Source organism: Achroia grisella, unplaced genomic scaffold (genome assembly GCF_030625045.1).
Source record: "Achroia grisella isolate CSIRO2021 unplaced genomic scaffold, CSIRO_AGI_Agris_v1 utg874, whole genome shotgun sequence".
In the NCBI taxonomy this organism is placed as follows: Eukaryota; Metazoa; Arthropoda; class Insecta; order Lepidoptera; family Pyralidae; genus Achroia; species Achroia grisella.
In genome coordinates, this window is record NW_026713051.1 from 1,868,326 (window position 1) to 1,882,386 (window position 14,061).

The 14,061-nt window shown below is 31.6% G+C and overlaps 1 protein-coding gene across 1 annotated transcript in view; it reads right to left on the minus strand.

The window, feature by feature from the left end:
* The window catches only part of LOC131853043 (uncharacterized), a 64,333-nt gene that overhangs the window by 10,755 nt on the left and 39,517 nt on the right, over positions 1-14,061 (minus strand). The window contains exons 3-4 of the mRNA XM_059203835.1: positions 8,489-8,623; positions 1,715-1,888 (exon numbers count right to left, since the gene is read on the minus strand). Of these exons, the coding sequence (XP_059059818.1) occupies positions 1,715-1,888; positions 8,489-8,623 (309 nt within the window). The remainder of the gene's footprint in view (positions 1-1,714; positions 1,889-8,488; positions 8,624-14,061) is intronic.

Here is a 14,061-nt window from a genome sequence, read left to right on the forward strand (position 1 = left end):
ACGGTTACGGAGCTCCCTAACATCCCTGCTATGTATTCACTGAACGCTACACTCTACAATAATTAGGATAGAAACCAGAAACAGTCAATGTTATCTGATTACACTAATAATGAGTGCGTAGTGATTTCTATGTTGATTATCGCATGCCTCTTACTTGTTATACTGTAATTATTTATATAAAAAAAAGTCTATTAAAAAGAGCAACACACAAGTGTCTTGCTCATTCTTCTTGTGATGAATCTGCATTCCGAATGAGTGGTAGAATCAAAATTTGACTATTCAAAAGTGCTTGTAATGAGTTTATTGGAATAAAGATTATTTCTATTTATAGTCGTTTAATGGGTGCTCTCGTTCTGATTACAGTGACTTTATCTCTCAATTAGGTATTATTAAAGAACGCAGACTCCTGACAGAAAATAATGAAAGGCAAAGCAAATTAGAATCAAAGGCTATGGCGCGAGTGTTGAAATTTGTTTAAATCGACTGTTAGACGCGACTAATATCTATCTCTAGCATGGAAATCTAGTATGGAAACTGTTAATACTAAAAAAGTCACGTCAAAATCGGTGCAACCATTTCAGAGATTAGCCGGAACAAGAAGACAGACAGACAAAAATTATTAAAAATGTTATTTTGGTGTATGTACCGTATTTATATACATATGCATGTAGTAAAAACGGTTATTTCAATATTACAAACAGACACTCCAATTTTATTTATATATAATGATGTATAGATTTGTCTGTAATTGTTTGTAGTGAATTATTAAAGATAGAAGCAAATCTTTTCGACAACAAAATGAACGTCAGTTGGGGTGTATGATTGAAACTAAGTGCTACATTTATTCTCTGGACATGCGAAGGTCAAGTTTTTGATGGAATTAGTCATGTTTATCAATACGGCTAATACTACAATTGTTTATACCATCCGCGCAGTATCTGCAAAACCTGCTATTTCTGCACATCTTAATATATTATAAACGCGAAAGTTTCTAAGTATGAATGTTTGTTACTCTTTCACGCAAAAACTACTGAACGGATTTTGATACTTTGCAGTTACATACATGTTAGGTTGGTACAGCGGTTGCATAGGGAGGAAAGGTGACTGTTAGCAACGTGGACAAATAATCTTATTGCTAGTAATGTAGCATGTCAGGTTGACCTCCACGTGGTTCCCCCTGGAAATCATCGTGATAAATTCTTGGTGAATTTGTCACGATGGGCTAACTGACCTGAACTCATGCTCACCTTATCATCCTTCACTGGTGCCCCGCCAGCGTAAACCGTTAAGGCAGGCGAGTGCACCATTCCATTATCATCCATAAAAAAAAAGTATGTAGCTAAATCATAGCATAGACTTACACCTTATCAAAAGCACCAACAGCGCACGTTCACGCAGGCAACAGTAGGCACACAAATTTTATATTTTAAATTATTTTCTACAAGGTTCCACTGAAAATCAGCGTTTGGGCATTACAGCCCAGACACAAAGCTGAGTGGAAACCAATTTGGTCGCAGCTGTATTTATAAAATAATTTGTTATAATTTTTGTAAAATATTGTATGATTGTTTTGTATGCGCCAAATAAATATATTTTTCTTTCTTTCTTTCTTTTCTTAATGCATCAGAATGACACATATTCTATATTTTATATTGAAATTTAAAGCGAGTGAAACTGTGTGCGGATATTTCTTAATATGAATCAGTAAATTTACCTGATCTGTCTGTTATACATCGCGTGGTCTGCCATGTCAGCGTTGGCTGCAGCAGAGAGCAGAGCGGCGTAGAGGACGCTGGAGTCCGAGATCGGAGCGTGAGGCGGCGGTGGCGACAAGCACTGAGGCCGCGCTCCTTGGTAGAAAGATACGCGGACTTTTGAACGCTCCGAACTGAAACCACATATTATTATACGTTTTACTTTTATACAATTACAATCAGATACATCTTCAATTGAGCTTCATGACAATTCTTCTCAATTGAACCTGTATACTGAACTGGACGGTAGGGAAAAATTATAATATAAAATATTACGTTCATAAGCGCTACAATGTCCTACATAAATAAATGATTTTTTAATTTGAATATCGCACAGTCCGAATATTACGTCTAATTCTATAAATTATGTGAAATAACGAATCAAGAAATATTAAAACCAAACCCTTCGCCACAATTACAAAATTAGTTAAATATAGAACTAAAAATTCAATAATTTTTTCGCCCATACCTACGCAATATGTACTAACACTTGCTATTATCGCCCAGCAAAATATTTGCTTTTTTCATTATCGCCCAATAACATTAAATACATTGCAAGACGGCATATATATATATATATATATATATACAAAAAAAAAGTATAAATTACAATAATTAAGAAATATCAAGTGTCTATACGCCAAGCGTTGTACTATAATGCGGTATGCGATAATCATATGCATTTGTAATTTACGAACGTGTTGGACCAATGAAACATTACTTTAAAAGGATCTTCTATAAAGAAACGACAATACACCATCCGCACGATGTGTGAGCTACCAGAGTAAGCTATAGTTTAATGTTTGAAGGAAATCCTTCCATTACAAGCTAATTAAATTACATATAAAACACCCAGACTGATACAAACAATCATACTCAAGAATACAAATATTTGAGCAGTGCAAGGAATCAAACCCACGACCATTTGAAGTAAGGCGGTAGGTTAAACCGCTGGACCACCGAGGCCGTTAATAAAAACTTACAGTCGAGGGATAAGATATTTATTTTGCAATTGATAATGTTAATATACTTTTATTGATTACGTATAATTCAAACGATGAGGTCATTAGAATGTAGCTACATAACTATAGTATGCATTTAGGTATTCTGGTTTTATTTATATCTTGTTATTCATATGTACTAATTTTGTAACAATCATATCATAACTGTTTACTGTATTACGTAATTTGTAACCCAGACACCACTTTCAACTTCACCAAAGGTCATTTGATTGCAGGTGCAAAGTGCTGGAAGCGAAAAACATATTACGCCGACCCCAAATAAATGGGATAAGGAAGAAGCAGATGATGATGATGAGTGCTCACCGTTAAAATATACAAAAATAAAATATATATATGTATATTAAAATAATAGGAATTTATTTATTTTTATCTCTTCGGCTTTACTTCTGATGGTCGTGGCTTCGATTCCTCGCACGGTGCAAACATTTGTATTCATGAGTATAATTATTTGTTATGATAGTTTGATGAACAAAAAAGTTATAATTTGTCTAATAATCATAACACAAGCTCTGCTTACCGTGGGACTAGATGGCGCTGTATTAATTGTATCATTTATTTATGTACATGTAACAAATTAACTCCAAATATTGGCGTTAATAACGCACAGCGATAATACCTAATTTATCGAGGCCCAAGAGTTAACAACAGAATGGTCACATACATATAATAACAATATATGCAGTTTGAAGGTGATTCAATGATAGCTCCTCTTTTATTAGTAGATGACTATATTCGTCGCCCACGCGACATTTAGTCCTCGTAAATATCTCGTTAGCATTTCAAATTGCTAGCAAAGCATAATATATGCAACTGTACAGACTTAATATTTTGAAATTATAAAAAAAATAATTTATTCATTTATTCATATTGTATCAAACAATTATATTACGAAAATCCTACGCAAAATCCATGTCGCCAGCATCAAATTCAATTTAATCTATGAATTTACGTGTAGAATAAAATTTTAATATATAATATTATAAACGCGAAAGTTTGTTACTCTTCACGAAAAAACTACTTAACGGATTTTGATGAAAGTGTACAGTAATATAGCTTATAGCTATCAGAATAACATACAGGCTATATTTTTTATTGAAATGTAACGCTGCTGAAACCGCGGGCACATCTAGTTATAAATAATAATATAACATAAATTGAATTAAGAGACAGTTTATAAAAAAACAATGCATAAGAAACAGCATGAAACAGAAGGTGACACTAAGATTACAAAAACAAGCTAAATGTAACAATACTAAGTATTGAAAATAACTTAAGTTAAAAAAATAATCATGAAATGAAAACTCACAATTTATTATGATATTTAAATTTAAACAAAAGAACTAAAGTAGACTTGAGAAGTTCCTACTTTTTGTACTCAGTTGATGAAATGGATCAACTCCCACATATCATAAAGAGTTAATGTCACCAATCATCACACATATAGAACTTAGCAAAAATCTGACGTCAGTGTTGCTTCTTTAATGAGACATGATTCAACTGCTGCTCGGCAAAAATAGAGAAATAACAACGCACAGCATAATTGACATGGTTCCAAGGTCACAGGCATTGTTGGACAGCTCCATAACACATGTGTTGAACAAATAATGGTTCAAACATATTATTGTACCATATAATTAGCAAAACAAGTTATTAATATTAATTTATAACTTTTACTCATAATTAAATTTAATTAGTTAATTATTATTTCATCAAGGCAAAAGAGATACAGAAATGGGTAAAGAAGAATGATGTTAATATGGAAACAAAATCATGAATAAGTAATAAAAAAAATTTACTATATCCTCTAGCACAGCATAAATCAATACAATATAAAAAGCAAATAGGCAGTACTATTATAACAACATTTAGCTGTGCTAGAAAACCACGATTGTAAATTAAAATCAATTGAACACCTATGTACAGCTGCATATAGATACTTAATAAGTGGTTAAAGATCAAACACTTTGTTTAATTATACTCATTGTATCAAATGGTTTCAATTCACATCGGCAAATGTCCATTCTGTCACTTAATTGATCGTGAGTACATAGATTTATTATTTATTGGGAGCAATGTAGGTCACCTCACTGCAGCCGCACTTTATGTAATTGGACTTGTTTCTGCAACACCGTAGGGGACATATTCAGGACATTAAAAGTAATTTTTAAAGCGATAATATGTAATTAAAAAATTTCATTGTAAATTATTTACTTGCTGATATTTATATGTAATATTGATAGAACATAAATTTGATGTAATTAGATGTCATGAGAGTGGTGAATTAAATATTTGATTTGTTAATTATATGTTTGAGAATAAGAACCATTTGAATACTTGCCATACTGTAAAGCAATTTGTTTGTAAAATAAATTATATTAATTAAGTTTAATTAATATAACTTATTTTTCCAACAAATGACTTATTGGATAGTGTAAGATGAACATAATAATGCTTGTTCATACAAGCTTCTTTGTAGAATTTTATTCCCTTCCAACTCACCACACTAATCATGATTTGTAAGTAAGGTACAACAAGGTAAGGTATTTGTAGGATAAAATCTTTTTATTGTTTATTTATTAAAACTTCAATACACAAATCCATAAATAAAGGTGCTCATAGCGAACTTAACACCTTGAGTCATTTTCTCCCAGACAACCATAGGACAAGCAGAAATTTATATTTTTAAAAATATTTATAATCTTTTCCCAAATAAATTTAATATTAATGGAACAAGAAAAACTTATACACTCCTACCTTTTCATATTGAATATTATAAGTTTCAAATTTTTATGCAACAAATTTCATTTGAGTATGCTGATACAAGACTAAGCAAGTCTATGGAGGATAATTAATTATATGCTTCAGAGTTTTATCTAAATTTCCTTGGTTAACTTTGTGGTTAGATTCAATTTATGTCTACTTCCATTAGCTATATAGAGGAATTCATTCATATGACCATTATTAGAACATTTTATAGAATAATAATGCATGATAATTATGTGGTTGGGCCTAAATAGGCAGGCCGATGTCAGCGACGATCAGCATGCAGGCCACGGTACAGGGCGGGTCCTCCATAGGGATAGCCGTCATTGGTAGTGACATTATAAATAGAGCTTTTAAAACGTTTGCCAATGTATGTTTACTACATATGCGTGCTGAGTAATGACCTTGTACTCCCGACTGCTGGATGGAACCGAGAGTCGTTTTATGTTTATAAATCAGTGTTCATGACGTCACGGTGACCGAATTCTCTACACAATATTATTGCAAATTTATTTGACAATTTATTACTAATACACCTGCAGGTGCCAAAGTAACATAGTACTGTAAAATTTCAATATAATTTCATAGACTCAAACATAATACCGGGTCAAAATCTGTGAGAACACCCAATTCGAAGCACAACAAGTGTATGACGTGATTACTGTGAATAGTATACCTACCTTAGTTATATTCACCGCTTATGTTTATCACTATACACTGGTCGATTACTAGCGTTTCACTGTTAAGATATATTAAATAAAAACTCAAGAAATCAAAAACATCAACGCAGTTAACACAGGGTTTGGCCAATTCGACGCTACACAACAGTGTTTCCCACTACAACATCGATCTCGGAAGTCGCGCTCGCCCGTGGCGAATGGAGTACAGTGAAGCGAGTAGCGCCATTCGTGCCCGCCTAGTGATGTCACCTTGTTCACGATTGGCGATAGCGTACTAAAACAATGTGCGGCTATGTTCGCACCAGTAAATTTTATGATACCGTCACACAATCTTCCTGCAATTTAATTTAACGTTAATATAATATTATTTGTTTAGCTTACTGTATATAATTTATATTTATAATATACTTTATTTTAAGATTACTTGAATAAAAAAATCGATTTACATAACGAAAGACGATTTCGAACCGTTGCAAATTATATTTTACTTGTTATTATTTATTTATATCTTACATTTATTTTTACACTTTACAAATATGTCTTAAATTTTTACTTAAGTATAAAAAGTAGTACCTTTATAAGTATGTAAGCTATTCTCTTTAGTGATACTCCCTAGTTATTGTTCTTGAACAATTTACGATAAATTAGTGGAACAGCAGCTTTTCTGATCACTCATGATTTCACATCACTAAATTGTTTTATATTTTAAATTAGAAAATTTGACATTTGAATAAATTAAATAATAAGGTATGAAAACCTGTGATAATTATCCCGCTAATGTCATGCACCGTACAAAAAAGTATAATTAAAATTCATCTAAAAGCTCGGTTTACGATCAGGTGATATTAAACGGAAAGAAATTTAATTTTACATTGCCAATCTGTGGGTGGTCACAGATTGGCAATGTAAAATTAAATTTCTTTATTTTATTAAGATTACTATTGACGAAAATGTAACTAAAATATATTAACACCAAAAAACAGTACAGTTATCTACAGTTAAATAGATACCGGACATTATTGAAAAATGTAATTTGAAAAGAAAATTAAATGATGTCTAGTAGAGTGCATATATTATTATGTATATATTAGTGGATAATTATATAAAACAATTTTGAGGGAGTTACGCCGTGAAATGCCACCATAAAATACGATACACTTATACATGAATACGATACACTTATACATTAATTACCAGTATTTTTTAATTAATATTTATTTTTAAGGGTTCTTTTACCGTTAAAACAGACGGTTTGACATTTTCTATTATAGAAATAAATACCTAAAGTAGGTACTTTATTATTTTTAATATGGCAATTCGGTACTGACTTTGAGGTATTTGGAAACATAGATAGAATATATAATAAAGATGGATGTTGCTTAGTTTTTGTACTTACAAGTCCTACCTTGAGTAATTGTGGTCAGTTAAAAATATATTATTTAATATATGTTAAATTAATAGATCTAATATTATACTTATACCACAGCAAAGTATTTAGGATTAGCCTGTGCGTCACTCTATGATCCATGAAGTCTTATTTTTGTCGAAAGGGCGGAAAAAGCGAGTGATATAAGTATGCCTTTTTGTTATAAAACCAGCTTTTAAAGAGAAGATGTTTAGAATTAGACAATGTGGTTATGTACGTTACGTAAATATTCGTCTACTTCCTCAATTTTAAACCTATTGTGATGTTTATGTTCGGAAATATTTACTCCAGTAATTGTATTATAAATATTAATTTTCTTACGATTGAAGAAATTCTCCCGTAGGCCAATATTATAAATATATTTTGTAGCAGTAATAAAATTGTAGGAGTCTATTTCTTATTCGAATATAGGTATGATTTTATAAATCGATTCACATTAAACGAATTTACACATATTTAATACAACTACTAAATGCACTATTCGATTTCTTAAATTATAAATGGGTTTGCGCTTAGTATTGCCTCATCTGATGGTAAATGATGGCAAGACCTACGATGTAGCTCGCTTACCCAGAAGAAATCTATTCACCATAGACTTGAAGAATCCGGGGTTGTAGTTCTCCGAGAACACGAAAGGTGGAAAAGTGTTCCAAATTCAAAAATCATTTATTTATATAGGACATTTTAGCTGTTTATGAACGTCAAAAACCACTTTGGTGCATTATTATATGTACGTTGTATTTTGATCCTTCTTCTGAATCTTTATACGACGCAATGCATTCGCATTAGAAAATGGCAATAATGAAAATCAATAATGACATACTCTAAAGTAATTTAACATACTCGTCTTCGACGGGCGTGTAGGGGAACGCTGTTTCCTGCACTTTCGGGGGCGGACTGCTTTCCGGCTCTTCTTGTAGCGGGCTCTCGTATATCAAGGTCTCTACCATGGACCCCTTTGAACTGCCGAATGACACCCTGTATAGATAAAACAAATAATAGGCGTTAATCACATTTCAAAATAAAAAAAAAAATATTTTTTTAATATATAATTTAAAAAACTGTTAAAATATATAGCTATTGTATGAAATATATTAATGGCCTCGATGCTCTGTGCTCTAGCGGTTTAAAATATCGACTTCCATGCGATGGTCGCGGGTTCGATTCCTCGCACGGAACAAACCTTTGTATTCATGAGTATAGTTGTTTGTACCTGTGTGGGTGTTTTCTATGTATAATATGCATTTACAAACAAATATCTAAGTATATATCAGTTGTTTAGTACCCATAACACAAGCTCTGTTTACCGTGGAACTACATATTATATAGCGTCATTATAACCCGCATTTTAGTCAACTACTCTAATTTGAAGAATGATGTTGATTTCGCAGATACTACAGTAAAGTGTATAGAACAATAATATGGTATAACGTAATAATACGATGCATAGCTTTTAAGGGTAAAACCCTTATGAATTACTATTTTTAATATCAGCTGATAATGGAACCCGCCTGCGCAATATATCTACGCTGGCCGGGCACCAGTGGATGATGATACGATGAGGTCAGTTCAGTTAGACCATCGTGATGATATAACTCGGAATTAACCTTCCATATCATTTTAATAAAAAGTCCATTTACGGGTTGTCCCTTTAGCAATCAAATTGTCCCCCTGGGGGCGTGGGCACCACGTTGGGAAACCCTGCTGTAGAGTTTACTAAGCTTATTCATAAACATAGATAACAAAACCTATTTTATCTATGAACTATTTTAACTGAATTTGAAAGAAAGGTAGTATAATTATAGTAGTGAAATTCGATTAATAGGAAATTACAGTATTTACGAATAAAGAAGTACCTAGTAAATGATATTAAAAGTCTTTACTGGTCGTCTTTAAAAAAACAATATTTTAAAATGAACCGATTTTATGTTTTGAACTATTTTGAATAAATTTGAAAGGAAGGTACTATCGTAGTTAAATTCGATTGTTAGAATGTTACGTTGTTATTTACGACTAAAGAAGTACCTAGGTAAGGTGCGCTAAACAAAAATGATATGCTGCTTGTAAATCATAGTCTTTACTGGTCTTCTTTAATAAAATAATATTTTAAAATTAATCTAATTCTCTATTAGCTAAAATGGCTATTTTAGCTGAATTTAAAAGAAAGTAACTGTAGTTATAGTAGTTAATTCGATCATTAGTGTTGTAGTTTTATTTTATTCATATGAATAAAATAAAACTACAACACTAATGATCGTCGTAACATATGTTAAAGAGGAAAAAAGATTTTCGTATACGGAAAAAATATATATTTGGATAGTATTGACAACAGAATGAAGTGAAGTATCAAAACAAAAGGAACTACAGAATTTAAATACAAATTTAGAATACAAAATACATTTGTGTTTAGCCAGTTACAACAATTAGTATGTTACGTTGTTATTTACGACTAAAGACGTAGGTAAGGTGCGCTAAACAAAACTTATATGTTGCTTGTAAATCATATTAAAAGTCTTTACTGGCGCTCTTTAATGAAACAGTATTTTAAAAAGAATAACACATTATGTTCAACGGAAAATTAACGATTTCATTATGGCTTTAAAACAGTGCAATAAGTTTTAATTATGCAGCAGCGTGTTGCACAATTTGCAGTCAATTCAAATTAGCTTAGATGAATTCAATTCGTTTACATTAGCACTCTAATTTTTATTTATTACCCCCTTTAGAATGAAGCAAATGTTTAAAGGTTACGATTTAAGCATTAACTATTGAACCAAAAACTAAATAGGTTACACGTTCATTGAGCAGTCCTTTTTTGAAAATAGCCCACAATCAATATTTTAGTCTAGAATTTTTGGTCTTTCTACAGAAGCTGTGTATATGTAGTTTTGAACTTTTTAAATATTAATTTGTTATTGACAGATTGTTTTTCGTAGGCATCGACGAGTTTACTAACCTGCAATTAGTAACTCAATTAGTTTTGTATATCGTTGGTTATATAGAGAAATGGCACTATACAAAATGTACATTTAAAGTTGTGAATTATTTTTTTTTCTTTAAAGTTTTAACAAAAATTTACACCGAAGATTATATATCATTTTAAAAGTATTTAGAAAATGATTAAGACGATGTGGTTAATTTAATTGACTTATATAAAAGGAGGCAAATCTAGATTCTAATTTTGAAAAATGACATTTTTCTATTTAATCGACGATATATGGTCGCGGGTTCGATTCTTCTTATATATACTCGTATATATAATTTATCTTAATAAAAAAAGTAAAATTCCACGCGGACAAAGTCGCGGGCACGGCTTCTAGTACAATATACGATAGTACAATACCCTAGACCTCTGAAATGGCGGCTCAAGAGGGGTGCTACAAGGCCACAATATGTTTTGCGATCGCCTGTTGTCTATGAACGAGGGATACCACTTTTATCCGGAGGGACTATAGCTTTATTTGTATACAACTGGAATGTACCAGTTGTATACAAATAAATATTCCTATATATACCTATATCTTATTATTATTAATTAATATTATAAACGCGAAAATTTGTGAGTATTGATGGATGTTTCTTACTCTTTCACGCAAAAACTACCCGACAGATATTAATGAAACTTGACAGTAATATAGTTTATATCTCAGAATAACACCTAGGCTATAATTTAAAAAGATATTATGTAAATTCAACGTCAAGAAAGTGTGATGCAGAGGAAGTTGCGCGGGGTGCTGGACATTAATAAAAAGAAAACACTATATGACCAAGTACTGAACATAGTTAATCTATGTGTAGGCAGTAAAATATTTATTGATTGATGCGAACCGGCGAATAACATAACACGTGAGTTCGGATTGAGATTAAATTTATCAAATTTAACAAAACAGTAATACAGTAAGATATGTCGAAAATGCTGCTTATGGCTCTCCATATTTAAAAGGGCACCAACCAAAAACTACTGCGTAGAATTCATTGGAATTTTTCAGAAACAAGCCTTGTTATATGAGCTTTCAAAGCATATAAAAATTATACGGCTTAAGTGTGAAGTTGAGTGCAAAAAATACAATGAAATCCTAAGTTAGGAAAAAACGAAATTACTTTCCCAACAACCTAATAATATATATATATATATATATATATATATGAAATCCAAATACGCAATTTAAGCTACCTACTGCTGTGAAGAGTAAAACAGTACAAGTTGGTTACACAAAGGATATTTGTGCAAAGACAACCGAACAGATTTTAATCAAATTTGGCAGGTATATAGCTTATATCTCAGAAATCCTTTTAAATTATATCCTATGTTTTAGGATATAATTTAAAAGGATATTAAGTAAATTGGGAGAAATATAATGATAAACGTCAAGGAACTGTGACGCAGACGAACTTGCGCGGGGTGCTGGTCATTAATAAAAAGAAAACACCATATGACCAAATACTGAACATAGTTAATCTATGTGTACGCAGTAAATAATAATATTCCAAATACGCAATTAAGTCTATACCTACTGCTGTGTAGCTAAACCGAACAAACACAATACGACCTTCACGCTGGTGTATATAATTTTGTTCTACAGTTAAATTGTTACATAATTCAGTTCTTACATTGAACTTGTATTCATAAAAGCAAGAGTTTTATCGCCTTTATCGCAGAATCAGATTATCAAATGATACACAGCAATGTGTAGGCATGTTTCTTAATGCTTATTGATGTATTATTCTTAAATTTATGTACTGTTATTTCAATTCTAAATTAATATTATGAATGGAAAAGATAATTTTTATTGTTAATAAATACTTAACAGATTTTTAATCAACTTTCAGGTAGGTATTTCTATACCTAAGGTATGAAAGTTATTATCGTACCTAAAATAACTTCTCCTTCCTCTACTTTCACATAGAATATTTATTGAAGTGATGAGCTTGCAAAATGAGACTAGAAACTAGGAAAAAACTGAGAAATGGCTCTCGTAAATACATACTGTCCAGCCGCTCAGAGTTTACGTTTCTGACAGGTTGGGATCGAAAGGGCGATGTAACTTTGAACCAACGTACAAATTACGGAAAAATTTTAAATATCTTTTATGTACCCTATTAACGAGTTTATAACTCATTAAAAATATAATAATTATTAAAATTTACACTAGACGTATTCATTGTGGGCTAAAATATAATAATAAAATATTAACTATTAACAAATATAAAAACAATAGTTTTTAAAAGTAAAACCACATCAAACTGCGCTCTTTTAAGGTTATTTAGTCACAGCACTACAAAAACAATTTATTTTCAGAAATGCAAACTCTGAGCGGCCGGACTAAGTAGTAAGTAAGTGCACTCGCCTCATTGCAAGCAGCTGACGGCCCCCTAAAGAGGTTAGGCTTGGCATCCGCTGACTGGTGACCATTGACTCACTGCAACGAAGGTTCTTTGAGAAAAGCCGGTGGCCGGTCCATATATGGCCTCATATTCAGACTACTTTATTTTAAAAATTCCACTTTATTTATTTATATAAGCAGTTAGGTTCCTTAACTGTTCTACCTGGTTTATAAATTACTAACTACTATTTATGAACAAACATGGCAAACTAGGCCTGTGCACAACAAAAATCTGCAGATTATACCAAACTGAAGAGGAAACGCCGCTACACATCCTATGTATGTGGTTGTAGAGCATTCATTCTCCTTTGGAAAGTATACACTCTATTCTGAAGAGATAAAAACCACCGCTCCAAAGAATATATCCTTCAATTCTTATCCCTGACGAGTCTAGGTAGCGTACTGTGAAACAGGGCGAGCACAATAGATCTATGTAGGTCGCAGTGCTACAGGTCCAAGCACCTGACAATAGCCCATACAAACCAATAAAAAATACTATTTATAACCCTGTATTTGTTAGATTAGGCTGAGGCAAAGTAATTATACATTTCATAAATAGATTGCATATTATAATAATTTTAATATATATGAACATTACTAGTTGAATTTTATATTTGCGCGCGGAGATATCATACAGCTACTCATTATAGTTTTAAAATCATAGCTGTTTATCACTTCCATATAGTTACGTACATATTTGTCATGGGATGAGTTTCTAAAAAGTAAAACTTGTTTATATTTGTAGAGCTAAAGCTCTCAAGATATGGCAAAATGTTACATACCTACTAGATATGTATTATATCCTAACAAGGTGAATATCAGTAACGATTATTTTAAAAAATCTGTCAGATCTATCTAGTATACTAAATATCAAGACGTACCTAATAATTCTTACCATTACATAGTCTACAATATTATACTAATATTATATAACTGTAATACTGCTTACTACTTTTGCATTTCTTTCTATATCACTAGCTACTTCGCGTAAGAAATTAAAAAATGACCTTTGTTAAGAAAAAAGTAACAAGA